The 27448-nt window shown below is 41.1% G+C and overlaps 1 protein-coding gene across 3 annotated transcripts; it reads left to right on the top strand.

Moving 5' to 3' along the window:
* The first annotated feature begins 204 nt into the window (after positions 1-204).
* On the top strand, positions 205-26756 carry BVES (blood vessel epicardial substance). 3 transcript variants are annotated; one of them, XM_036379958.2, is made up of 9 exons: positions 205-325; positions 5057-5290; positions 7471-7595; positions 13351-13538; positions 14441-14549; positions 16457-16624; positions 18736-18877; positions 23851-23954; positions 26442-26554. In XM_036379958.2, the coding sequence occupies exons 2-8, from the start codon at positions 5068-5070 to the stop codon at positions 23916-23918; spliced, it is 1023 nt and encodes a 340-aa protein (XP_036235851.1). In that variant the 5' UTR covers positions 205-325; positions 5057-5067; the 3' UTR covers positions 23919-23954; positions 26442-26554. The 3 variants fall into 3 exon arrangements, with proteins under 3 accessions (XP_036235851.1, XP_036235850.1, XP_036235852.1); XM_036379957.2 differs by lacking the exon at positions 23851-23954 and having other exon boundaries at positions 26442-26756; XM_036379959.2 differs by lacking the exons at positions 23851-23954; positions 26442-26554 and adding an exon at positions 22161-22732.
* The last annotated feature ends 692 nt before the right edge of the window (positions 26757-27448 follow it).

The following is a 27448-nucleotide window of genomic DNA, read 5'->3' as shown; positions in this document are numbered from 1 at the left end:
CCACAGAGCCCGGCCCGGGCGGGGGTGCCCGGGGCGATGCTCTGAGGGTCGCGGGGGCCGGGGCGATGCTCTGAGGGTTGTGGGGGCCGCGGCCGCTCCCGCCCCTCCGGCGCGCCCTCAGCCCCGGGCCCGGCGGAGGCGCCTGCGCGCTGCGGCCGCTCGGTGCCGGTCCCGCTGGCGCCGCCCGCAGCTCCCGCCGCTCCTCTGCCTATTTTAGTCACAGCCGCGGCTCCGTGCCCGCCGCGGGACCGCCAGCGGTGACGAGCGGCAGCCCCGTGCTGTGGCCGTCCTGTCCGGGCGGCCCGGAAAGTTTTCCGCGGGGCAGGTGAGGGGCGCTCCTGCCGTGCGCCGGCGGCACCGCGGGTGGGGGCGCGGCGGGGGCCGGCATCGGCGGGTGTACCGGGGCCGGGGGTGCCGCTCCACCGGCGGCGGCAGGAGGGGTGGGCGCCAGGCTCCGCTGTGAAGCCGCCCGGCCAGCGGGGAGAACGCGCGGTCCCGTCCCTGGTCCCTCGTTCCCTTCGGTCGCTCGCTCTCCTGTGCCCTGCTCGCGGGGAGGAGGGACGGGTTGCAGCTTTCGAGGTGGCTCTTTTGGGGGGAAAGGGACCAGTTGCTCGACTCTTTTCAGTTTTTAAAAATTATTTTCGCGATTGTTTGGTACGAAGGGTGCGTTTGGCGTTCGCGCGTCGTGGGCTGAAGTGAAGCTGCCGAGCGCAGAGCGGGGCTGGGCGCGGGCAGCTGCGGGCGCGCTCCCCCCCCCGGGGGCTCGGGCGCGCTCCCCCCCCCCCGGGGGCTCGGGCGCGCTCCCCCCCCCCCGGGGGCTCGGGCGCGCTCCCCCCCCGGGGGCTCGGGGGCCCGGCGCATCCGTGAGCGCTGCCGGCGGAGGGCAGAGCGAGCCCCAGGGCGCTCACAGGCTCGGGTCCGCCCCGCTTGGGGCTGCGGGGCTGCGCTGCCGCGGGGGAAGGTTTTCTCACCGTGTGATACTTTGTTGACTATGAAGAATGAACGTGTTGTTAAATTTTCTCTTGATTAAAGTGACCAAAGAGAAGAACAAATTTCTGTAGTTGCTGATGCATTTAATTGAATGTGACTTGCTGCAAGGAGCAAATTGAGCGTACTTTCTCATACCACTTTCCTATTCGTTTTTACTGCATTGTAATAGAGGAAATTGGTAAATTAAACTGTAATTAACTCAGCTATGCTACCTCTACTAGTTTGTCTTCACAGAAAAATTATTGCCTAAAATATCTCTGCAGCTTCTGTGCTGTAAGTCCATAGAAAAGTAGTTTAAAGTTCTGCAGGTATAATTAAATTATTTTTTTTAAATTGCATTGACTGTAAAGTTATAGAAACGTACTCAAAGTTATAGAAAACATACTCAAGTTTTAGAAACATACTCAAGTATGTAGAAGCTTACTGAAAGATTTAAGAAGCTCAGTTGAATATGTTGACCAGTAAAGCTGTGGGATATGAATAATCTCAATAAAGTGGTAATGACACGAGTGGGACACTCAGCACTGTCCCACTATCAGCTTGGCTGACTGGTTCTCATAGTAGAACCAAATGTTTTACGATTTTCTGCCGTGTCTGTCTTCTGTGAATGTTGTTTAGGTATCCATAAACTTCATGCTTTTTTCAAAGCCATATTGGTGTCCCCATATTTGCAGACTAAATCTTTTGGGAATGCTTTTCAGAAGTTTGGTCTCTTGTATAAAGCTGTTGTTGAGTATAGCAAAATCCTAGAGTAAGCTCACCTCATTTATTTTCTGAGAATTTGTATTTTCTGACCTAAGATCATCATGTATTACTTTAACTTTCTATCAAGTTCATGCACAAAAACAATTAACAAGCCTTTTTTTAAACTACGCTAATTTCTGTTAGGTTCAATATTAAAAAGTCAACGAGTTTTTCTTTTTTTTAATATCCTCTTTTTCCCTCTTCTTTGAACAACAAATTGGCTTGAGTTCTCAATCATCTGAATTATAAATCTTGGTTTGGTAAATTTAAATCCATATGATGGATATATACTGGATATGAAAAAATGCTCTTTTAATGATTTGTCTTATGCCCCATAAAGCTTTTATTTCAGTGGATGCTGTTTTACCCCAACTTCACAAAATGTTTTGACAATGTTAATTGTTTTTTTAACTCCTGATATTAATACATATCTTTGCATTGAAGACTTAAGCATATGACTAAGTAGTGTCGTGCTATATTAATCCTTAGTAGACATAATTACAGTTTTAAAGGCCTGAATCTGTACTTCCAAATTAATTTTTGGCTTTCTGAGGTCGCATAAGGTAAAAAATGATAATTGCTTGCTCTTTTATGGAACTGCAGACTTTTCCCTCATTCTTCAGTATTATTTGGCAACAGCAGGTGCTAGGATTAAAGAATTGATGTAAAAATTACGGTGATGTTGTTTTTTGACATTTTGGATATTTGTCTTTCTGGTGTTACCTGTAGACAAGCACTTCAGGTCACAGCTTGTAGCTCTGCCTGTCTGCCTTCTCTCCTGATCCCCAAAACAGCCTCCTTAGTTGAAATTCAGACCCTGTGTCTGTCTGTCTTTGTGTCATTTTGCAGATAGCATCAATCTATTTCTGTCAGCTTTTTAATACCACCATGATGGAGAAGTTCTTGTTTCTGCTGTTTCCAGTATGTCAGGGGAGCTGTAATTATTGTTTGTGAGTAGTAAGTGAAGTTCGAAGGTATTCATATAAAGCCTTTGAGGTAGTAAAGACAAAGCTTATAAAAAACTGGGGGTGGGCAGATTTAGGTTCCTGGGTTCTAATGTAGGCAATCTAGTAGGTAAGCCTGACCTTCAAAAGTGTTAAATGTCCTCTTACAACTGTGGACGCTTTAAATTGCTTGATCAACATTTGGAGAAAGTCCTTCCCATTATTTCAGTTTATGGCTGGTGATTTGTTGCATCAGTGTCTGGGAGAGCAAAGGGAGCAGTGTTTTGGCTGGGCTGTGAGGAGAATGAGATTGTCAGGTGCTGTATATTTAATTTGGTTCATTGGGTTTCCAGTCTTCTAATGTGTGATGCTTTAGAGCTGAGCTGAAAGGGTCAGGTAGCCTCTATTTCCACAGCGGAGCAGTACAAAATTTTGCTAATAAAAAATATCAAGCATCTGGAAGGCTGCCTTGATCTGTAATCAGATGTAGCTGAAATTATTTCTTGCAGCCTCTTTTTATGTTGAGCTTAAAGACTTATGCCTGGTTCTGTATCTGTGTGTGAGTTTGGTTGTCTCTACTTGTTCTGTTGGCATTTTAAGTGGTGCTTTTACTGGCACACGACTGGGCAGTGAAAGGCTGAATATAGGTAGAAACTCAGCTGATGATTTTTCTAAAAGATCTAGAGATCCTGCTGTTCTAGTGTAGGGAGTTTATATTGTTTGGAAACAACAGGAGCACCAGATGAGCTGTGTGTAAGATGAGCACAGACATAGTTATCCAGTTAGCAATTCCCTCCTGTTTATGAGCCCGTTAAAATGCCAGTCCTGCAGCCTCTCATGGGCTCAGGCTTTGGCTCACTGTGTGAGAGGCTTTGTCAGGACACTGAAACTGCTCTAATGACTCTCTTGATGAACTCATGTGGAAGAGCTGAAAGAAAGTAGGAGTGTATTTGGATAGGCCTGATGTTTGCTAACAGTTAAGTGTAGAGTTTATGATAAACCCCCACATTTTAATTAATCTTTGTGAATAACTAATGTAGGAATGAAAAGAGGAAAGTGATATCTTAAGAAACAAGTGAATAGTGTATTTTGGATTAGATGTTTAGGATTAGTTAATTTTTTTCCTTGAAAATTGTTTCAAACCAGATAGAGATACACTGCATCTGTGCTAGTGTTTGATCCTGCAGGATGCCTCTGCACATTCTGAAGCATGCCTTAGCTGTGACAGGCTCTGGGCATAGGAGATGAACCGTGAGAGAGGGTTGAGGATTTCTTTCTTCCCACTGCTTTCAGAAGGGGTCTAAAACACTGATTAATTTTGAAAACTGTCCAGCTTGCTTATGCCCTGTACACAGGTTAATCACGAGAAAACAATAAAAGGAAGGGATGAAGAAACTCATTTCACAGGCCAAGAAGCTTATTTCACAGGCCAAGACACACTCTCAATTAACAGAGGTGCTTCAGAGTATATTCAAGTCTGCAGAAAACAGAGTGTATTAACTGTGACCCAGGATTGTCTGCTGAGCAGATGAATTACATGGCAGCTAGTGATGACATACATCAGGGACGTGCCCTATCTCTACAGGATTTAATCAAATGCAAATCCCATTGCATTGTATTTTATGGAGCTTGTTGTCTCAATGATGAAGTGCACGTAGTTCATTATGAGAACTTACACCCACCTCCATATAATTTCTACTGCTGTGGCAGTGAGAGACCATACATGCCTTGCTGGAAGCAGGGCTCTCCTGTGTTTGGCAGCAGACATCTCTAGGAGCTGTTGTGTTCCTTCAGCTGAGCCCTGCTCTGGATTCAGGAGACCGTCTGTAGAGCTTGTAGCACTGACTGCAGTTACCCAGAGAGACCAGTTTTAATATTCTAAATATGGTGCCCCAAAATCTTCCAGTTTCTCCCTGTATTTTGTTTTAATAGTGATTTTTTGTTTTGTATTGGGATTTGCTCTCAGATATTTTTCCATTTCATTGAGGCAAAAGCTATATGTGTTATATTTATTATTACAACAACAAAAACATCCAATGTATGTTTAGATTAGAAATAGTCTTTGTCTCAATTTCTCCAGTAGTCCCACACACAAACAAGGGTCTTGCAAGCTTGTTCAAACTGTGTAGACCAAGTGATTTCCCTAAAAGACTGGCAGCAGACATAGCAGCCTCTCAGTTTTGGTAGCTATGATTTAGGTGAAAGAGCACTACTGAACTATAGACCTAGCTTACCCTTTTAAAGCATTTTTTATATTTTTTTCCGTGAATGCTAATGGAAAATATATCTTGGGAAGGGAAAGAATAACTCTAAAATCCATATGTATGTCTGCTATATTTCAGTTGAATGCATAGTGAATTTTTTTCCTCTCCTTGCAGGAGTCTCCAAGATGAATACTACAGCAATGAGCCCACTCACTGTTACTCCACTAGGTTTTGTTCCAGACTTAAAAAATTCCACCCTTGATCCTCTCAATGAGACTGCATGTGAAAACTGGAAAGAGATTCATCATCTTGTTTTCCACGTGGCAAACATTTGCTTTGCAGTTGGGCTGGTTATTCCAACTACTTTGAATCTTCATATGATTCTTCTGCGAGGCCTGCTCACCATAGGTAGGAGGATTATTCTGGAAACAGGAGTGTGACACAAATGGCTGGGTTTGACCATTATGGAGCTGGTCTCTGCAGCTTATAGTGAAATTACTGCCTCTGTTAATTGCCATTATGCTCTGATGAAGGTGGTTTTGGTCTAAGACTGGATCTGTTTTGACCTTGATACACCTTTTTTTAGAAAGATTATATTACTCTTGGCTCTTAAAACTTTCTAGAACTACAATTTGCAAAACTATGAAGATGTCAGCTTGAAAACAAGTGGACATCATTTATGTCAGATGTAACTGGATGTTTAAAATCCACTTATTTCTAATCAGTTATGTCTGGTCATTAAGACCTTGATTTTAGATTTCAAGTAAGTACTGGGACTGTGTATTGGCAGATGAATTGGCTTAGTGTGTCTGAGGTATGAGAGCTTCTCCTTGAGGAGCTTGCTGTGACCCCAAGTGTTCTTTTAATGTAGGTTCAAGCCTGTGCCACTTGTGGGTCACCAGCATTATTTTCATTGCTGATTTAGAAGTGCAGCCTTTTGATGGGGAGTGTATTCTGTGTTCTGATACCAGTTGTGTTTCTTCTGCCACTGTAGGAATCTTGTGACACCAGAATCTGACTTGAGAGGAAAACCTAAATTTGGCATGCTTGAGACTGAGTGAATGTGGTTCAATTTGTAACATTGCAGTCTCACAGCTATTTCAAAGCCTCTGTACCTTGTGTGGGACAAGATCCTTGTGATCAAAGCAGGAATAGTGACTCATTGCAGTGTAAGAAGGATAAATCCAATCCAACAAGAGCATGCTCAAGTATTTAAGTGAGGGCTTATTGGCATTATAGTGTGGGTAAATTTTATGATAGAACTATTTGAATTTACAACACTTTTGCATTTTCTATTTTATAGTTATGATAGGGTAACTTCTTAAAACACACTGCGCTGGTGACCAAGGATCTGAGCATTGCAAGGCTTTTTGTCTTGGCTTTAAAAGCAAAAGGAGCTCTGCACTTGCTGGGCCTGCCATTTTGATCTGTAGGTCTTGTATGAGCAGATAGGGGATCAGAGTTTTGCAGGCTGGGGTGGCAGCAGGGAGCAGATTTACTCAGTGGGCAGAACGAGTAATGAGGCCTGGTTCCTAGGGACCTGTTCCCTTTTCTTTCACCCTGTCCCACCTCTGTGCTGCTCTGCAATATTGCTGCTCTTCAATACATCCAGATTTCGAATCCTCCTGTGCCTTGCAGTCTAACTATGAAGCAGATCAAGAGTTACTATATTTTGATTTTTCTAATCCATATGCAAGCACTGCCTCATCAGTTAACAACCCAGACAGACTAGAGAGTACTTAGTTCATTAAGTCAAGGTCATTTTTCAGGGAGAAAGGGAGTAAGAACACTCATTTAGCACTGTCTCCTTTTTGTCTTTGCAGGAAGCTTAAGGGAAAATATAACTGTGACCTCTCCAGCCATCTCTGTTGGATGGTAGGCTCACACTTATCTGGGAGAGATTCACTAATACATAATCCATCATTTGATAAATATTGTCTTAGTAGGCTGAAAATGGAATCCCTATTCATACATGATGCCTTGTCTTTTAAAGCAAGTGTCATTATTCAAAGTAAGGCAACTCAAAAAAGAGTCAGCATTTGGAAATTTTGTCTTTGATGTTACACAGGAGAATTCAGGTTCCTGATATGACCTTGTCACATCAGCAATAATAATTTCTTTTAATTTTCAAAAATATCTGCATATGACTTTAGGAAGTTTTTATGCAACTCTCCCTTGCTAATTAGATGTGAACTTCTAGGCCTTTTTTTGTCTAATTAATGCAATACAAATTTTTGTGGGCTGCCTAATTTTCCCCCATCTCTTTTCTACTTCATTTCAATAAAAAAGCATTGTGGAGTGCACCTTTCTGCTTGCCCCATCCTGATCTGAATTACTGTGATTTCAATGAGTATTGCAGTCCCATGTGATAGGGCTGCAGTCTGTCCACCTGCCCTCAGTGCCTGTTTGCAGCACTGCAGTGATTAGCTACTGCTGCATGCCTTCATCCAGAGAGCTTAACTGTATTAAAGTTTGTAGAATATATTGCTTTTCAGTGTAATTATACTCAGTGGATGTATTCTTGGTGGTTTTCTAGGAATGTTTATTATTTGGTGAAATCTAACTTCTTTTTTTGTTAATTTTTACAGGATGTGCATTATTCATCATTTGGGCTACACTCTATCGTTGTGCCTTGGACATAATGATCTGGAATTCTGTGTTTTTGGTTGTCAACCTTTTGCATTTCATATACCTTGTGTATAAAAGGAGACCGGTATGTATAACAGATAAATTTCACAAGCACTCTAGTAAGATGCAACAAAGGGAAGTTTTCCCCATTTTTGATGGACAAACCAATGGATTAGTAGACATTTTCAGCAGAATACTTTTGTGTTTGGCCCAAAATCACACTCTGGACACACTCTGAAAGTGTGCAACAACTTGTACCAAAAAAAAAAAAAAAGAGAAAACAGAACCTACCTGGAAATAAGCTCTTTACCAATTCAACATTGCCTGTGCAAGAAAGCATCTAGGAAATTAGCTGGCAAGGCAGCATGAAGCTTGACTTCTGTCTTGCCTAGGAAGTAGCTTAAAACAAGCTAGACTGATCTGTTACTAGACAATTGTAGATGTGTAGTAAATATTTCTAGTTCAAATTGCTCTTGAAGGGTACTTAAAGGGTAACTTCCTCTTTAGTTACTAAATTTAATTACTAATGCTATTTTTTCAGCCTATTCAATTGATTTATGTCACCACTGAGATGCAGTACATGATGGAACTGCATTGTATTTCTGCTAGGTGGCCATGGCCATGCTGTCCAGCACACACACAAAATACCAGTTGTGATAAGGGAGATAGATAAGGGAGAGCCAGTGAGGCCAGACTCTACCTACTCTGTAGCTGTCCACTTTAAATATCCCATGCAGGTACTCTAGTTTCTAATATGGGATTAATTTATTTGCAGTCTTTTCCCTCAGCCAAATTAGCATGTTCTACTTCCCTTCAAACCCCCACCAATTAAGCCTTTTTAATAGATCTTGAGGCTTCTAATCTTCTGTCAAATGGGACAGGAAATGGCCACCAAAGTGAGAAATTATTGCAAAATGGAGTGCTTAGCTGATAGAAACCCATTTCCCTGGAAACCAAACCTTTAATCTTACCTGTATTTTAAAAGTGAATTGTGGCATCCTTAAACATAGGTAATGGTCCTTGAATTTGTACCTGCCCAACCCTTTCCAAAAATCTAAATAAAAGGTTATTGGTGAGTGAAAAAGCATCCTGGGAGGATGATGTGCTGGTTTGAGCTTGAGTGAAAAAAGCAACCAAACAAAAAAAATCACCCTGCAGTGTGTAAATCAATACTGAAGGAAGAAGGAAATACATTATTTTGTAATTACAGTTGTCTACTAAAAGCTATGTTGGCATAGATTGGGGTACTTGGTGCATTATGGTATAGGTTTCATCCTATTGAAGAGGCAGCTCTCTTCACGAAATCCTCTAATAAATTTGATAGCAGAATTATTTGTAGGAGTTAGGTCAAGTCATAGAAATGATTGAAGTACTCTGTGGGTGGATAGAAAAAGAAGGAATTTTGTGAAAATATGAAACTCGACTGATAAACTCAGTCACCAAAGTTGGTAAAAAATTGCATCTAAGAGGGGGAGGGCTGGAGCACCTGCCTTTAACTTTGTTTTCTCTCTCTGTAGCCCTTGCCCAGTGTCAGAGTAACCACAGCAGGACTGAGGTGTTTGGCACTCCCATAAACTGCACTGCTCACACTCTGGCAGGCAACCACAGCATATAAAAGGGGGCTAAAGGTTAAATTGCATCTGTCCACAACAAGTTGATAAATTGAGTACATGTGTTAAAAAAGGAAGAGGCTCTACCTACAGCAGTGTTTCTCCAATATGGAACACAGGTTCACCCAAAGATTACCATCAGCTGTGCTATGTGACCTGAGCAACTTGAAATCTTAGCCAAAAATTAGATCTGATAGACTAGCCAGGTAGTGCTGTTTCTTTGCATATTAAGGCTTAATTTCAATAGTCTTCTTTCCATTGAGAAATTACAGTATTTATGAACGTTGCATGAAAAATATTATGTTATTTTAATTGCTGTAATGCATATTTTCAGTAATTATTAAAAATATATATATTAATCTTTGCTGCAAACTATGATCAACAAGAATACTTGAAGTGATGCCTGATAGTCACACAGGTCTTTTTAGCTGTCTAACATGCTTATTATAAACCCCAAAGCTGTTTTGTTTTTCCTACAAGAGGACAAAGAATAGGGGGGGAAAAACTTAAAACTATTAGGAACTAATTTTTGAATGAGATTTTTCTCTCTGCAGCTATTGTATTGCCCATCTCAATCAGTTTTGGTAATTCTCACAAAAGATCTTTCCAAGGAAAGAAAGGAATGACAGAATAATTACAAGTTAGTCATATTACAAAATGAATAATTGATATGTTTGGTTGTTAAATATTTATTTTATTAAATGGAGCTTGCAAAATCACAGTGAGTTTCTTTTCTGAAATAATCTTCAGTGGTTTTGATTCCTTGGAGCTTTACAAATTTGGCTTTTTTAGTCGGAGTGGAAGCTGATTCTAATCAGTCTGTCTTGGAGTTCTGGCAGCATCCCAGAATATTTCAACCCCTGCTGAAGAAAACATTACACCTACCCATATGGCTTGTTTGGAATATGACCCACGAGCATGACTGGAGGAGCAGTCAGCTGTGCTTGGGAAGGGGGAATGGTCTGTTACAAGGGAGCCCATCTAAAGCACAGCTCCAGCCTGCAATCTGATCAGTCTTTAAGAAAGTGGCTACACCTGCTTTCCCCTCAAAGCATTACACACTAGAGGAAGATCATGAAACATGAACCATGTGCTAGTTAAGGGATTGGATTAACACTCCAGGGCCAAAATTTGCCCTCATGTCTGTGTGCCTGGTTTTGGGTTCAGGAGTCTTGGGAGCTACGTAAATTCCTTTTTCAGATGGAAATGTATTTCTTTAAGTTGCAGTGGTCATTTATAGAAAGGTGGAAATTAAATTGGTACAGCTGTTAAAAATGAGGGAGTTCCTGGAGAACATGATGGTAAAACAGTCATCTAGCTTTGTGGGTATATGGAACATATTTTGAAATCAAACAGCTCAGGACTTAACATAATACAGTTTCTCTTGCATGTTTGTTTTTAATCCTTGTTTTTGTCTGTGTAGATGTCCTCTGAGGGATTAAAGATTGTGGCATAAGGAACATACAGGAAGTTCAAAACTGGGGTTTCATATGAGTGTAGTTGCTTGTGGAATATTTAACTAGTAATTGATTCAGTGTGAAAGCAGTGTAACTTTAGGTCAGGTGATGCACTGCACATAGTAAATCCATGAGCCCTGATGTCACACAGCCATAAGAGCTCTTGTCACTGCAAGGCCATTCCTGATAGTCTTGGAATAATGGTGGTGACTGAGAGAAGTGAGTGAGGAACAGAGGAAGCAAATCCCACTCCTTTCCTCAAAAATGGCAAGAAGGAGAACCCAGGGACCTGCAGCATGGTCAGCCTCAACTTGATCTCTGAAAAGAAGGGATAGATAGTCCTGGAAAACATTTCTATGCACATAGAGCACAAGAAAGTAATCAGGAGTGGTCAGCAAGGATTTACCAAAGGGAAGCCATGCTTAACCAGCCTGATAATAGATGGATAAGAAACTGATTGAATGGTCACCTCCAGAGGGTAATGGTCGAAGGTTCAGAGTTCTGATGGACATCAGTGACAAGTGATGTCCCCCTTGGGTCTGTATTGGGACCAGTGCTATTTAGTGTCCTCATTAATGACATAGACAAAGGGATTGAGTGCACCCTCAGCAAGTCTACAGATGACACCAAGTGGAGTTGTTTGACACACCTAAAGGCTGGGATACCATCCAGAGGGACTTGGACAAACTTGAGAAGTGGGCCAATGGAAATGTCCTGAAATGTAATATGACCAAGTGCAGGGTGCTGCACTGGGTTGGGGCTATCCCCAATATCAACACAGGCTGAGGGATGGACAGATGGACAGCAGCTCTAGAGGGAAGAACTGGATGAGAGGCTGGACTTGACCTGGCAATGTGCACTCACAGCCACAGAACCCCGGTTGTATCCTAAGCTGCATCAAAAGCAGCATGGCCAGCAGGGTGAGGGAAGTGACTGCTCTGATGAGATCCCACCTGGAGGGCTCTGAGGTCCTGAGCACAGAGATGGAAGAGGTGCTCTGTGAGGAAAGGCTGGGAGAATTGGGCTTGTTCAGCCTGGAAAAGAGAAGGCTTTGGGGTGGCCAGATTGTGGCCTTCCCTACTGGAAGGGAAACCACAAGAAGGATGGAGAGGGACATTTTACAAGGGCATGTAGTGACAGGATAAGGGGGAATGGTTTCAAACTGAGAGTAGGTTTAGATTAGATATTAGGAAGAAATTCTTTACTCTGTGGGGGGTGAGGCACTGGGGCAGCTTGCCTAGAGAAGCTGTACATGCACAATCCCTAGAAGTGTTCAAGGTCAGGTTGAAGCTCTGATGCTACCTGGTCTCGTGGAAGGTGCCCCTGCCCATGGCAGAGGAGTTGGGACTGGGTGATCTTTAAGGTCCCTTCCAACCCAAGCCATATTTATGATAACCTTCCATGATGAAATGACTGGCCAGATATGAGAATGGTGAATATCCTCAACCTTAATTTTGGTAGGCTTTTCAACCCTGTCTTGTATGAAATCCTGATAGAGAATCTGTTGAAGTGTGGCCTGGAAGAGGACACAGTGAGATGGACTGGAATCTGGCTGAATGGCAGGGCTGAGTGTGGTAATCAGAGGTAGGAAGTCCAGTTGAAGCTGGGTACTACACATATGTTAGTGTGTGGTGTGTAACCTTGAGCCAGTGCTAGTCCCAGTGCTGTTTGACATCTTCATTCATGGTCTGGGTGGTGGGGCATATGTGAACCCTGATGACACAAAACTGTGAGGAGTGGCTCATAGGCCAGAAGGTTGGGAAACCATCTTGAGGGGCCTCAGCAGGCTGGAGAAATGGATCAACAGGAATCTCATGGAGTTCAATAGAAAATATGGAGTACTGCACCAGGGAGGAATAAATATGCATCAGCACATGCCATGGAGTGACCAGCTGTAAAGCAGCTTTGTAGAAAAGGACCTGCAGGTCCTGGGGGAAGAGTTGAACATGAGTCAGAAACTTGCATCTTTATCTTTTTTTCTGCCATTCTTTCTCGGTTGTTTTTCCTTATTCTCTCTTCTATGTATATTTTTTTTTTTGGTCATTATCTGATGCTTATTGTTCTAATTTGTCTTCCTCATGGCAAATATGCAGGCTTTATTCAGGCTGCCTCTGCTTTCAGGAAGGCTGTAATATTGTCTCATCCCCTGCTTCCTTCATTCAGGGAAGACTTCCAGGCTCAGGATTTCAGCCAACATCCTTTCCCTCATTGCTGCTGCCTGAGTTTGGGTGGGCTCTTAGATGTGGGATGTTCAGCTGGCAATGTTTTTTGGTCTTTTTTTCCCCTCCCTCACATGTGGTTTCAATATAATTGGTTTGTTTTTCAGGACTTGCTTTTCTACTGCAAGTAAACCAAGAAGCTCAGGGATGAGAGGGGCTCCCAGGAGAGCCTGAGGGATAGCCACAGTGATGTGTGCATGCAGTGTGAAAGACAAACTAATTTTTTTCCTCTGCATAATTCTTGCCCAAGTCCTTCCTATTCACTATTGCATCAACAGACATGTCAGAGGGCTCCTTGTGTGTGATTTAATGTGGCACTTGTATGGGACAGCATTCTAAAGTACCAGTATGCCAAACTGGCTCATTTTAGATAAGGTTTTGGTCACCCTATCACAGGCAGTGTTTGTGGATAGACATCACATATTTACCACTTCTTTCCTTGCTTAAGCATAATGAAGCCAAAGATGTCCCTCAAGCTAAAGCGTGTGTGCAGTCTTACTCATTTTTAACTAATGCATCTGTGTTTATTGATCTCTCTTGTTTTTCCAATCTAGATCAAGATAGAGAAGGAGCTTAGCAGCCTCTACAAGAGAATGTTTGAACCTCTCCATGTGCCTCCAGAGCTCTTCCAAAGACTAACTGGACAATTCTGCAACATTCAGACTTTGAAGACAGGTCAAGCCTATGCAGCAGAAGATAAAACATCAGTTGATGATAGGCTGAGCATCCTGCTGAAGGGGAAGTAGGTTCTATAAAAGCCTGGGCACAGTTGTATGCTTTGTGTCATGGCTGAATAAATTAGAAAATTATTGAGGTTGCAATTGTTTGTAGTATGTTATGGTCTATAGTCAAATAGCCTATACTTACAGTCTATTTTGTGACACCATTTTCAGGTGGAAGTGATACCTCTTACTGGGAGCATATTGTGTATCCACTTACGTGTGCAGCTGCATGGATTTTAGTGGGAATTATATTTGTGTAATACCAAAGGCAGTGTCTTGCAAAATAAGCAAGAGATTTGTTTGAGTCTTAGATATCCTAGTCATCCATTCTCAGGTTTTAAGGTTAAAAAATATAGTGCATGAGGGAAGAAGTAGTATGTCTCCAGTAGGATTTAAAACAGCAGATCTTTGGAAATTGATTCATTGCACTTGTACATGCAAGTAGAGAGGGGCAGGTGCACTGCCCAGAGGCAGACAGAATCCAGGTGAGAAAGGGTAAAACATGCCCATGGCCAGGCTGTAATCTTGAAACTTATGCTAAATTCTGGCCAATATTTTAACCAGTTTCTGTGTACAGCAGCAGTGATGTCAGGCTTCATTGCTTTTCTTACTCATTACCACAAAGCTGCTTACCTAAGGGAAGCCTGATTCTGGTCTGGCTGTGTAACATGACCTTTCTCATGTTGAATAACAATGTTTTGTGGATACATGCATGTTCATCAATTCTCTATTTGTCTGGCAGCCTGTTCTGCTTGGAATCAGGCAGAAAACAGGGTAGCTCTGGGAGTGATATTCCAGAAGATGAATGTATTTATTCCTGTTACCTACTGCATTACCACAGTCAGTAGTCCTACCCAATTTTTGATTAAATTAATCAGCCTCCATGAGTTTAAAATGTTGTTTCATACATTTTTATTTCCAGAATGAAGGTGTCTTATCGAGGGCATTTTCTGCATAATATTTACCCCTGTGCCTTTATAGATTCTCCTGAATTTCGATCAACGCAGATGAACCGGGGTGAGAAATTCCAGGTACATTTTGTTTTAAATGTCACTGGACATGAGCTGGTGAGACCATTAAAAAAATACAGTATAAATTTGATCAACAGTGAACTATTTGACTTGCATAATTTTGCTATCCTTCTAGTATAGGTGTTTGCAGATGCACCATGTCAAGAATAACTTTTAAATGCTGCAAAACAGTATTATAATGGTGTGTATTGAGCAGTCTAGCTTTTGCTATTTTATTCTCTTTTACTGTTTCTAAGTTTGTTTTATGTTAGGAGATTGTTCAGGACAAATAATTTAAGAGGCAGTTTTGATGGAAAAAGATGATATGAACAGGTCTCGTCAGAGGTTCAAAAAAAGAAAAGGGAAAAAGAACTACTGTAATAATTAAAGTCTAGAAGTTCTGGCACTAGTAATTAGAAATTGGTATTTATAAAAGTGTATTAATACTTCTGTCATTTTGCAATTTGTTAAAGCAACATAAGCTGAGAATTATCTCAGTATTTTGAATAAAAATATTCATATGGGGAACAATAAGGGTATATTTCTGTAGCAGTGTAATTATGCTAGTATATGAAATATATTTTATTATAGTTTGGGGAGGTGGAATACTTTCAGAGAATGGTGTTTTTTTCCCATATAAATGGCTATTTTGCTACCTCTTTCTTGATGTTCTTTAGCTAGGTGTGTGTGATAATGACCAGCCTGTGACTGACTGGTGCATCCACACTGCTACCGTGGCAGAAGGGGAGGGAGGCAGAGCAGTGCAGACTCTAAAATCAGTGATTGGTGTCATATGTTCCATATGAACGCTGGGCTGAGTGCCAGGGGAGAGACTTGTCCAGATGCACCCACCCTGCAGCACTGGGGCCTCCCACAGCCCGGCTGCGCTCCCGGCACAGCCCCTTCCTCCTGGGAGCAGCCGGGTAGGAATCATCGGGCCCTCCCAGGAGAAGAGGGTCGTGCCTCAGCTCCTGCCTGCCTTAGGAGTTACTGTGATCTGGAGCAGTGTGTGTCCTTTATTCGTGGGTTCTGCTGTTACTGCCATGTGAACACCAGCAGCCTTGCAGGAGCACACGGATTCAGTCTTAAGGACCCCATCTGCTGGCAATGCTGGTGAATTCTTCCTCAGCCTGTGGGCTTATATTACAGTCTGTGGAGTTAAAAATCCATGGATATATGACAGTATTTCATTGTTTCTAGGATCTAACGGATTTTTTAAATTTTTAAAGAATGTAATGTTATCCTGTAAAAGCAGAGAGCACCTGATTTTGATTTCTTCATAGATGCCTGACTCCCCCTTGCAAAACCTGCCCCTGGGTATGACCCGTGTGGGTTTTGGTGTGGCATTGCCCTCTGCTGGCACAGGGGGATGAACCTGGCAAGTCCATCGTCCCGTGAGAGGGGGGCAAAATCCCCTGTAACTACCCAGAACTGGATTATCAATAACTGAGCAAACAGAGCCTTGGCTCAGCTGCTACAGGGTTGTACTTGTGGGATCAGCAGGGCTGACAGTTATAAGAGGAAGATGGAAATATTTTTTTTAAATCACTAAAAACTCTTTGATGGAGACTTTTAGGTGACACCCGTTGTTCCTGTTTGGTGACAGTGATGTAAAATAAAACCAAGCTACATATAGGCCTACTGCAAGTGCTTGTCATCACTATAGGACGGACTTTATAAATAAATTTCCTCTTACATAAGTGTTTTTAGGTTTGGGAACTCATGAGAGATTTTCCCCTGTTATTGTCCCCCAGGTTTTCTGTAAAACAAACTGGCTACACATATCAGTTAAAAATATAATGATAAGAAATTGCTGAGAATTTTTACATTTGTAAATATCACATTCACAATAAAGAGATACCAAAAATCTTTATGGCTCATCTTGAATTTTTAAATGTACTAATTCTGAGCATGTATTTTTTTTCCAGGTCACCATTATTGCAGATGATAACTGCAAGTTCCTGTGCTGGTCCAGGGAAAGGCTGACTTTCTTTCTGGAGTCTGAGCCATTTCTTTATGAGATCTTTAAGTACCTTATTGGCAAAGATATTACGAATAAACTTTATTCATTGAATGACCCAACTTTAAATGACAAGGTAAGCAACTTCAAGTGTTGTTTGGAAATTTTCCTCCCACATACAAATGTGTTTTTATTTCAATTTTGAATGCTCTTAAAGCACCTTATTTTAACTTGCTGCTGTCAGCTACTTAATGCACACTCGTGGCCTTTTAGTGCCAAGGTGTGAGTCAGTGCAACATTTGTGTCAGAAGCAATATTTAGCAAAGTTAGCACAGTAATGTACAAGAAAGATGAGTAACTGAGATTCAGAACTGATCAGCTTGTGGGAATATTTCTGCCTAACAATTGGATGTGATGCCAGTAGCTTAAAAGGTGCTTCTCCCTGGATATCCCTTCTCACTAACAAATTAGTGTCTTTGTAAAAAGAAGCTTCAGAGTTTTTCCCTTTAAAAAAATTTCTTACTGGGGGCAAACAATTATGTAATACTGATTGCCAGGAAGAATAATTTCAACATGTCTTTGAGGGTTGCCAATGCAAAAAAAAAAAAAAAGCAAACATTATGTTGATATGATGCAGTTAGTGGAAGGAATCATGAAATACATATAAAATATAAACAAATATAATTTTTATCTTTATAAATATATAAAACATTAAGTGGTCTGGGTGTACTCATATTCATGAATATGAATTACCTTGCTTTACTTTCATTTTGTCTCCTTACTTATTCCTTATCATAATTTTGAAAAATTAGAAAATCCAACAAATTTTGCCCCTTTTTTCACTTAACATCTGCACACTTCAACTTCAGTTTGTACTGAGTCTTTGTTTTTAGTTGCAAAATTCGCATAAATTTAAGATTATTATATCTGGTTTATTATAGTAAGTTTTGAAAATGTATGTTGTAAAAATTGAATGAGCATTTGGGAAATTTGTAGTATCTTATTATTCTTCCTAAAATAAAATTCCTGTTGCATGAGCTCTTCCTACGTAACTCGGCGAGAGAATTGTTAAATAAAATCTTAATTTTCCCATTGCCAGCACTCTATGTACATATTACCTCTCACAAGCTTCACTTTCAAATATAAATATTATTGGTGTCTTTGATGTCTTTTAACTGTTGTCAATCTCATCAGAAAATGTTGGGGTTGACTTGTGTACATAGGGAAATCAATTGAGTATTGATTATTCATATTCAATATGGTAGTAAGAAGGTAAAACTATCAAGTAATTTTTTGTTGGAAAACAGAAAAGTATATTTTATTTATTAAAAAGTATATTTATTTTAAAAATATATTTATTTTTAAAAGTGTATTGTATTAAATATACTAATAAAGTATAATTTATTTTGTAAGAAAACTTGTGATTTTCTCCTACCTAGAGAGACTTTCACTGGTATTGGGAAAATAGTCATTCTGTTCTGCATGAAATAGGATTCTAGTTCCTGACTTGTCAAATTCCATAAAGTGGAGTTATCCATTATAGTTTTGTCATTGATTGCTACCTTTCACATACACCTAAAATAGCATTCTGGCTTGCAGTGATACCTTACAAGGTACAATGTATGGCTTCATAAGGGCTTCTCAGGAAGGCTTCTCAAAGCAAAATGGAAGTTCCTCAGACCATTTGACAGGGAGAAGATAATGCTCACCTGATGCACTTAGGCTGCAGTAGAATCAAGAGCCAAATGGTCATCTCCTGGGAAGGAGGGACATTCACCACTTTTCTAACATAATGATATGAAAAGCCAGGAAGATAACCATGCTTCTGTTAAGGTATAAATTGCCTCTATATATAGCATGCTGTTTTGTTTAGCAAGGAGGATCAGCTTCATCATAAAGACTACATTTAATTGCAGAGCATCATACTTAAATAATGAATTACCAGATAATAAAACCCAAGCTTTCTGTAAGAAAATACATGAAAATTTCAGTACAAAAGCGATTTGAGATTGAATAATTAATGTGCAGTTTCATACTTGTCAATGTTCCAGTTCCAGTATATTACTGGCATTTTCTATTGTCATTTAAATTGATTTCCACTGCATAGAATCTTCTCCTATAACAATTTTCTTGTATAATCGTGGCTGAGACCGGAGCATCTATCACAAGGGAAGTAGTAATTTTCCATTTTTATTTTAACTTACTTGATATCTTTTTTTTAAAGTAACCATTTATTTTCTTTTTCAGGCTTCAAAGAAGATTGACCGGCAGCCCAGCCTTTGCTCTCAGCTCTCGGTGATGCAGATGAGGAACAGCATGGCCAGCACCAGTGACAGCGAGGATGGCCTGCAGATGTTCCTTCGTGGGACTTCCTCTGCATCCTCTCTTCGTGAGTGCTCAGGATAGTTTGTGCCAGTTTTGAATATGGCTCAGGTTGACCATTAGAGACACTGCAGAACTCCTGTTGTCCTCTGTGGGAGCAGCCTGTAGCTTTTTGGGTGCTGCTGTAGCAGCTAAATTAAGGGACTTAACTACAGGGCAGTCAGATGCATGAGATTTTGTGTTCTAAATGCAGATACCTCATGTACATACTGGGAAAAGACCACAACGTGTGTAGTAATAATCTTTGGCATAATATGGAATGTTTATAGTAATGGGGCAAAACTGAAGGTACAGTGCCAGTCACAGTAGTATGTCCTTTGTTCTGTCACTGGTGCTTGTAGAAACTAAAAACCCAAACAAAACATTTTCCCTCAGCAACTTGTGTCCTACTTTTCCTCCTGAGATAGTTTGTATTGGCAGAGGCTGGAGGAATGTGGTATACAACCAATATTTTGATGTCACCTGGAAAATCTCCAAGTATCCTGTCAGGCTCTCCTCTGCTGTGCTTTGTATGACAGGAGTAGTAGAGAACAGATGAGGTGAGAGAAGAAACCATGTCTGACCTTTTTACTTCTATTCTTTTAATTTATTCCTTTATGAAAACATTCTAAATTATTCTTTCTAGGCTTTTGCTGTCATTTGTTTTTAGATCACCTGAATCTAAACATTAACATTAGCCTGAATTCTGAAAGCAGTATTTGAATAAAAAAGCCCCAGAGGATTCTCTATTTTTGCATTTGGCATAAGCTGTTAGTTTAACAGCATTTAAAAGGATCATATAGGATTATTTCTTTTGATTTTGTAAATATTATTTTTTAGTGATTTGAATTCAAATATATGAGAAAAAAAACACTGTTATTGTTATTTGTTATATATTATTTGTTATGGTTGAAGTCTCTGCTAAGAGGAGGAAATATTTTCAAATATTTGCATCTTTCTGTTTAATTATCTGTTTTCCATTGTGTTCCTCACAGTTCTCATCCAGTAATACCTTCAGACCTGGGGGCCTATCTGGTTTTACTCCTTAACATTGGTGTAGTCTGCATGCCCAGATAGATGGAAGAAAAAGCCCTGCTAATGCTTCACCCTACTAGAACATCAAGGGTGACATCTGGGATATAGTTTGATGAAAATTCCAGTGCTGCTTTCTTTTTCTCCCATGTTTGCTGCAAGGACGTTCAGAGGTAGTTGAGGTAGTGAGAGACCTCTGGACATTATCAGGTCCAGCCTCTTGTCCGAAGCAATATCAGCTAGAGCAGGGCCATGGCCAGTGAAGATTAGAATATTTCCAAGCTGGAAGATTTTCCAGCCTCCCTGGGCAACTTGTTCCAGGGACTTAACACCCTCACAGTGAAAAAATTTCCCTTATTGCAACTCATGCTTGTTTTCCTTCTTTCTTTAGCGTATGCCTCTGAGAAGAGTCTGGCTCTCTCTTCTATGTTGCCTTCCATTAGGTAGCCAAAGACAAGAGTCAGAAGCCCTGGGAGCCTTCTGTTCCTAAGGCTGAACACACCCAGCTCCTGCAGCCTCTCCATCACTGCTCCAGCCTCTGGAGTTGCACTCTGCTGCTCTTGCTCCAGTATGTCCATGTCTTTCTTGTACAGGGAGGCACAAAACTGATGCAGCACTCCAGATCCTGGCTCACAATTGCCAGATAGAGAGGATTAATCTCTTCCATTGACCTGCTGGCTATGCTCTTGCTTATATGGTTCAATATATGCTGCTAATGTGGCCCAATATATGAATGGCACACTTCACTGCAGGGGCACTCTGCTGACTTGTGTTCCATTTTGTGTCCACCACAGTATGTTTCTGCAAAGCTGCTTTCCAGCCAGCTGGGGCCTAGGCTGTAATGCTGTGTAGGTGTGTCATGTCCCGGGTTCAGGGATTTGTCTTTCATGAACTTGTCGTTTTTGTCAGTTCTTTTCTCTTTTTCCAATGGCCTGTCCAGACTCACTGCCCTACCCTTTGGCCTGTCAGCAGTTTCCCTCACTACCTGGCTTTTGTCTGTGAATTTGGCAGGAGTGCATTCCATCCCATCAACCAGGCCATTCATATCTTGATTATTATAGGCCTTGGCCCTTGAGAACACTGCTGGTAACCAACCACCTGACAGCTGGATTTTGTACTGCTGCTCACCACCCTGTGAACTTGGCAGTACAGCAGATGTTCCACCAAAGCTATAGTCCCATCTACCCAGTCTGTTTCCCATTTGTCTGGAAGGACCCAATGGCAGAGCTGTGGAGGGCTGTGCTACCATCCATGTAAACAGCATCCCCTGTACTCCATTCATACATAGAGGCCATCATCTCACCACCAAAGGTGGAAGGTGGCCAGAGTGGTCAGATGAAATCAACATCCATGATGGCTTCCCCAGTCACCTTCCCATCCCTTGTGTGCTTGTGGGCATGGCTTCCAGGAAAACAAGCTCCATAATCTTCCTGGGAAATGAATTTAGACTATTAGGCCTGGGTGTTCCATCTTGCCTTTCATTAAAATGGCTGTGATGTTGGCATTTCTCTGTGTCCCCTGACTTCAATCACCTTTCCAAGATGATAGAGGGGGCCTTGTAGTTGTATCAGCCAATGCTTGGCACCCTTGGATGCAGCCCATGTGGTTCCACAATCTTGTGTTCACCCTGTGGACTTGAGGTGCTCCTAATTCAGTCCAGGTTTCCTGTTGGTCAAACATCACTCTCTGTCTCTCCCTCTGGATGCAGAGTCCCAACAAGCCTCAGGACAAACTTCTAAAGAAAAAACTCAAACCAAAAACGTTACTGAATGTCTCAGACTTTTTCATGTTCCTGTGTCCTGTGTATTACCAAACTCTCGCCTTGCAGTTACCCTGGTCTTTCTTTTCTTGCTGATTTATTTGTAGATGCCTTTCTTGTTGCCCTTCACTAGATCCTGGTCTAGCTGAGGTTTAGCTTCCCTCATTTCATCACCACATGCTTGGGCCATGGTTCTGTGTTTCCTCCAAGGAGCTCATCCCCACTTACACTTTGTGTGTGTCTGTTTGAGATCTGTCAGAACTTTCCTATTCATCTATGCCAGCCTTCTACCATGCTTGCTCAGCTTTTTGTGCACTGGAATGGTCTGTCCTTGCAGGCCTTGTCCCATGAGCTCCTGCCAAGTAAAACCCTGAGCAAGCCACAGTCCCCTGTCCTGTAAGGTTGTAATTCAACTATTTGTCTTGCCACTCAATATCTTAAACTCCACCAGCTCCTGGACACTGCAGCCAAGATTGCCAGCAGCCTTCAGCTCCCTGATGAGTTCTTCCTTGTTCATCAGTGACAGGTCCAGCAGAGTGCCTTCCCTAGCTGACTCATCAATCATGAAGGAATTGTCTGCTACCTTCCAGAGATCTCCTGGACTGCCTGCTCCCAGCCCTGTTGCCTTTCCACCAGATCCCAGGCTGGTTAAAACTCCCCAGGAGCACCAAGGCCTGTGATCCAGTTGTTGAAAGAAGGCTCCCTTCTCCTTGCTCTTCTTGATCAGGCAGCCTGTAGAGATTCCTGCTGTGAAGTCTCCTGTGTTGGTCTGTTCTCTGATCTTTGCCTTTAAACCCTCGAGTGGCTTTTCACCTGTTCCACACACAGCAAAGTTCTGTGAAATTGAAGCCACTCCTTTGCATAGAGAGCCTTTGGGTGAACTTGCACACTCAGAAACTGTAAAACTGTGTTTGTGTGATTGGTTAGAATTAAAGTGTCTCTTTCAGGCTTAACAGCAAAACTCTTACACCAGTATTTCAGCTTTGGGAGAAAGTACTTGAAATGCATGACAAGTTCAGCTGTAATTGTATAAATCTGCAAGATGCACTTGTGCTTAGCACATACTTGATAAATACACTTTTCTCTGTTGTACTTTTCCTTGGTTTGTGTACCTTTTTTTTTTGTATACAGGGTGTGCTTTACCCAAGAGAAGGGGTTTATGTGTCTTTTATGTTCAGAAATTCCTCAGCCCAGCTGAGTCAGCAGCCTCCCAAGTCCAACACTTTCCCTTACTTTTGGGGAGGCAGAGGAATTGCCCCTATACCATTGCACACACGACTCAGAAAGTATTGTTATTTATTTCTTCTTTCTATTTTGATTGTGAAATTTCTGACTTCTGTGAAACGTTTGTTCATCTCCTCAAACTGTAATGCTTCAATCTCTGTTTTTTACCAAAATAGTTTGTTAGTTATTCCTGGGTACTGTCATTGCCAATGATGGGGTTGCTACCAAGGTGAGCTCTGCTTAAAGATTTGTATTCAGTATGGATTGTGGCCACATATGCACTTTTTTCAGATCACAGGGAAAACTGAAAAAAAAATCTGCCATTTGCCTTGTCACTGATATGTTTCCAAAAATCTTCTGCTGGGTGCTCTCAGTGCAACAGCTGGGGTATTTTTTTGTCTGTTTTTTTAAGATTTCCTATAAGGCACATGCTGAGGCTTGCAGTTCCAGTGCTGTTCCCCAGATCCTCCTTCTACAGGCATACATTTGTTAATTTAGAACAAGAAAACACAATCCAATATCCTCAAAATATTTTGTGAGAAACATATGGAAATGTGATTTTTTTTTTTTTATAAAATTAGAATGAAAAATGAATGAAGGGAACTTACCTGTACAGGAACTCTATAGGAATACTGTTTTGTCATTGCTAGGTGATTGTTGTGTGGACAAAGCCTCCCACTACAAATATAACTTTGACTACTATAATCCAAATAAGTTTTCTTCTTCTAATTTCCATATTCTTGAAAAAATGAGCATTTATATTTTTGTATAATCCTATCTTTTTAAATTATGCATTTATCAGTCCTATAAATGATAAGCTTTGACTCATTTTCTCAAGAAATTAATATTAATCCTATTTCAAAATGTTTAGTAATAAAAGGGTTAAAATTACTAATTAGTAGGTCCCAAGCTACAATTACTAACAAAAGTATGTTTTTAATTTAATTAATTAAGAAACCCAACTAACTGTTTGCTTTTATATTAAGGAAATAACCAGCAAGAGTTCTATAATGCTTACGGAGTGAGTCGTTTGCAGCATGATGTTTTCTGTTGATAACATCACATTAACTCAGCAGGCATCCTCAAAAAGGTATTAAAGTGGGGTTTGTTTATCATGTCACACTTGTGCTTGACATCCATGGTCCATCTGTATGTAATTCATTAGTAAGTGAAATAGAGGTATCTCTTTTTCCAGAATTTGAGTTAACCAAAATAGTTTAACCTGATCACAAGCCTAGTTTCACCTGAATGTCAGTCCTTTAAATAATATTTTGATATTAGTTTCTATTCTGTAATTCTATTTCTTGACAGCCATTCACATATTTATTAGAGATACAGTCTCTTTTTCTGTGGTACTTGTTTTAGACATCTCAGATTTGCTGGTGTGTCCATCTGTATTTGTTAACTTCTAAGCTGAGCAAGAATGTAAAAGGTTTTGGTTTGGTAATGCTTTTAGTGGTATTATCAAATTATATGCTCCCTGCTTGTGGTTGAAGGCAGGATTGGATTTCATAGGAATTTTAATATGTATTTTGGTTTAGGCCCACAAGAAAGAGCAACAAAATGTAGTGAAAGGAAGGTCTGACTCAGTCACTTGAACATCTGTCCAACACTGGATAATGGCATCAGTAGACAAAATTTTGTATTTGGAGCAAATAAGAGCATGTCCTTGAAACAAACAGGCTGAGCTAATTAGACCTTATATTGGATCCTGTTGTAGAAACTTATGGCCACTTACTCCTGTTTTCTGGAGAGAATTAACTGGCTTTAAACAGAAGAAAACCATTTTAAAAATAACAATAAACTACACTGAAACAAAGATCTACAAAAAAATGAAGCTGGAACTGTAACTCAGCATTTTCAGCACCCTTTTTCCTTTAGGTGTCTCCCAGAAAAGCCAGTTTTGTATCCAAATGTACCCACAGATGTCGGGTGGGGCACATTAGCCAATTAATTGATGCAGGTATCCTTTGCTTAGGCCATAAAACACATCTGTCTGGGAAGAAGTGTTTCATAATTTCAGTGTCTAAAAATGTGCTTGAGTAACCCTGTATTGTGGCAGTTTCAGTAATTTTTGAATCTCAGAAGAAAACATTAATACATTTTTAACATAAAAAGTTCTGAAACGCCAGTTCCAAACAGTCTCTTTGTGAATGTGACTTAAAAATGCATTTGTGTTGTAACTTGCTGGTGTTGCCTGTGTCTGTATAGTTCTCTGTGTGTAACACATACAGTGTAAATGTGATCTAGTTTAGTGTAAATGAGTCTTTGCTCATAAGTGGGCTTCCTTAACACAGCACTTTTCTGTATATCTGATAAATGTTTCTTAAAAATAAGAGTGTGTTACAGCTATTAATATTTTTTTCAAGAATATTTAAATTTTTAGCTTGTATGCAAACAGTCTGTTAGCATGGCCTTTATCTCTTGTGTTTTCTTCTCAAATGGGATTTCAGAGATGTCCATAATCTTTTTGGTCATGATATACTAGCTGTTTGCAACCTCATACTGTTGTGGTGGTCTAAGTCTACAAGAGGGTACTGAGAAAAATACATGTCCAACTGTAGATTCTATTTCAGAATGAACAATGGAAAACAGAACTGTTCAGCTGATGATTCAAAGGAGTTCTCTGGTTTGACCCCTCATACTGAAAATTTAACTGCAATAGAGGTAGTTTGCACAAAAACTCCATTTAATGTCTTGACAGGGATAGCTGTGGTGTGAGCCCTGCTCTGGCAGGCAAGTTGCTGCCTTTCTAAAAGGTAGTTTTGTTGCAGTGAGATTTATGTGGCCTTTGCCTGTAAATCTTGTTTTCTCTGTGGTTGTTTATGGGGGTATAAATCTTGTATAAGTTTTACATATCATGCTGTGTAAAACTTATGAGGATGTGTCAGAGGAGGTTTAGGTCAGCTTTTAGGATAAGGCTCTTCACCCAGGGGGTGGTTGGGTAGGCTCCCCAGGGAAGTGGTCACAGCACCAGGCTTGGCAGAGTTTGAGAGTGTTGTGTCTGAGTGTCTGGACAATGCTCTCAGGCACATGGTGTGACTCTTGGGATGTCCTGCCCAGGACCATGAGCTGGACTTGATCCTGATGAGTCCCTTCCAACTCAGCACATTCTATGACTTAATGCTTTAGAGGCAGTTGTAGCTTTGATGATGTGTCCATCCAAGGTTTGCCCGGTGCTCTGAGGAGCCTTCCCTGCAGCCAGGCCAGTGTGCAGATGTACACACCCTTTGTACCTGGGGCAGCCACTCGTGTTGCTGTAGCTGAATGGAGATGGGTCAGTGTGTAAGGGTGAGAAAATGATCTCTGGGGAACAAGCAGGGGCACCCCCTGCACTTGGGGAGAATGCTGTGTCTGTGGTTAGCAGCAGGCACTGCTGGTTCATAGCAGTGTGGCTGTTCCATGTCTAGAATTTCCTGGTGCCTCTGGCCAGATAACAAAGAAACCTTCACTTAGAAATCCTCCCATGAAGCAACTGGGGCAGGATCATCAGATTGTGTCCACTTTGTCACAGATAGGTCTAGGTAGCAGGTGTGTGTTGTTAAATTAACTGGTAATTTCTTTGTACCTGTGACAGGCCCGGGCCGCACATCTCCTTACCTGAGAACTTCAGCAAAGATGAAGCCCATAGAGGAAAGTGTTGAAGATGATGTCTTTGAAGCACCATCTGCTGATAAGCTCGAGCTCCAGCAGCTGCCTTAAACACTTGTGTCCTCAGGTGTGTCCGAGCTTGCACAAAGCTCCAGTGCAACAGGAGGGAGCTGAATTTGGGAGGAATCTGAAAAGCTAAGCCCACCTCTCCATGTTTGAATTTACTGCAGCATATGCCAGTGGTTTCTAGATGGAAATGTCGTGTTTTATTTTACTTCTAAATAAAATCAATAAAAACTTGTGTGGGTTTTCTGTGGCTTCTTTTTGGTTGCTTTATTTCTACTTTGACTTTTGACAATTTAGTATTGTGTTGCTGACTAGCTGGAAATTTCTAGACTTACCTGGTGGAGAATATCCCATTTCATTTACAATATGTTCCTTTGAAGCCTGTATCTTAGTGTTTTAGTGGGAGATTTTGAAAGTGTTCCCAAAGCCGTGTTGCTGTTACCAACCATCATTGTTGTGTCAGTCTCATGTGAAAAACACACTCAGTCTTCTGCCTCATTTTTTTTAAGGTATTTGCCTTTAGTGTTTCCCAGTCTCAGTCTTGACTCCACAATTGTAGTAATGACTTCAATTTTAGTTTTTATTGGCCAAAGATTTAAATTTAATGCTGCCTTTTCAACCTTAACTTTTTCTACTTTAGGCAACTGTATTATCCTGAGCTTCACAATTTTCCTTAGCTTATCCATGGACTGACTGAGCTGTTCTGAATTAATCTTCCCCCAAAGAGGCACACAAATGACACTTGATATAGGAAATTCTGTTCAAACCCCAAAATGGGGTAGCTGCAAGTTGAGTAAAGCCCAGTCTCATAAAGGGAGGCATTGGGAAGCTTTTATAGGGGGCACTTGTAGCAGTCCTGCCTGTGATATGTGCAGACATGTAGATGGTAGTGGTACTACTTAGCTTTGACAACTCTTGAAAATCATG

This window comes from Molothrus ater, chromosome 3, assembly GCF_012460135.2.
Source record: "Molothrus ater isolate BHLD 08-10-18 breed brown headed cowbird chromosome 3, BPBGC_Mater_1.1, whole genome shotgun sequence".
Lineage (NCBI taxonomy): Eukaryota > Metazoa > Chordata > Aves > Passeriformes > Icteridae > Molothrus > Molothrus ater.
The sequence above is the reverse complement of the archived record's forward strand: the minus strand, read 5'-3'. Positions and strand labels throughout refer to the sequence as shown.

What these genes read in the sequence shown, in the direction of transcription:
- BVES (XM_036379957.2), top strand. Translation starts at nt 5,068, where the DNA reads ATGAATACTACAGCAATGAGCCCACTCACTGTTACTCCACTAGGTTTT. An exon ending in GCGAGGCCTGCTCACCATAG is followed by an intron (nt 5,291 to 7,470) that starts GTAGGAGGATTA and finishes TAATTTTTACAG; the next exon opens with GATGTGCATTATTCATCATT. An exon ending in ACCCAACTTTAAATGACAAG is followed by an intron (nt 16,625 to 18,735) that starts GTAAGCAACTTC and finishes TTTCTTTTTCAG; the next exon opens with GCTTCAAAGAAGATTGACCG.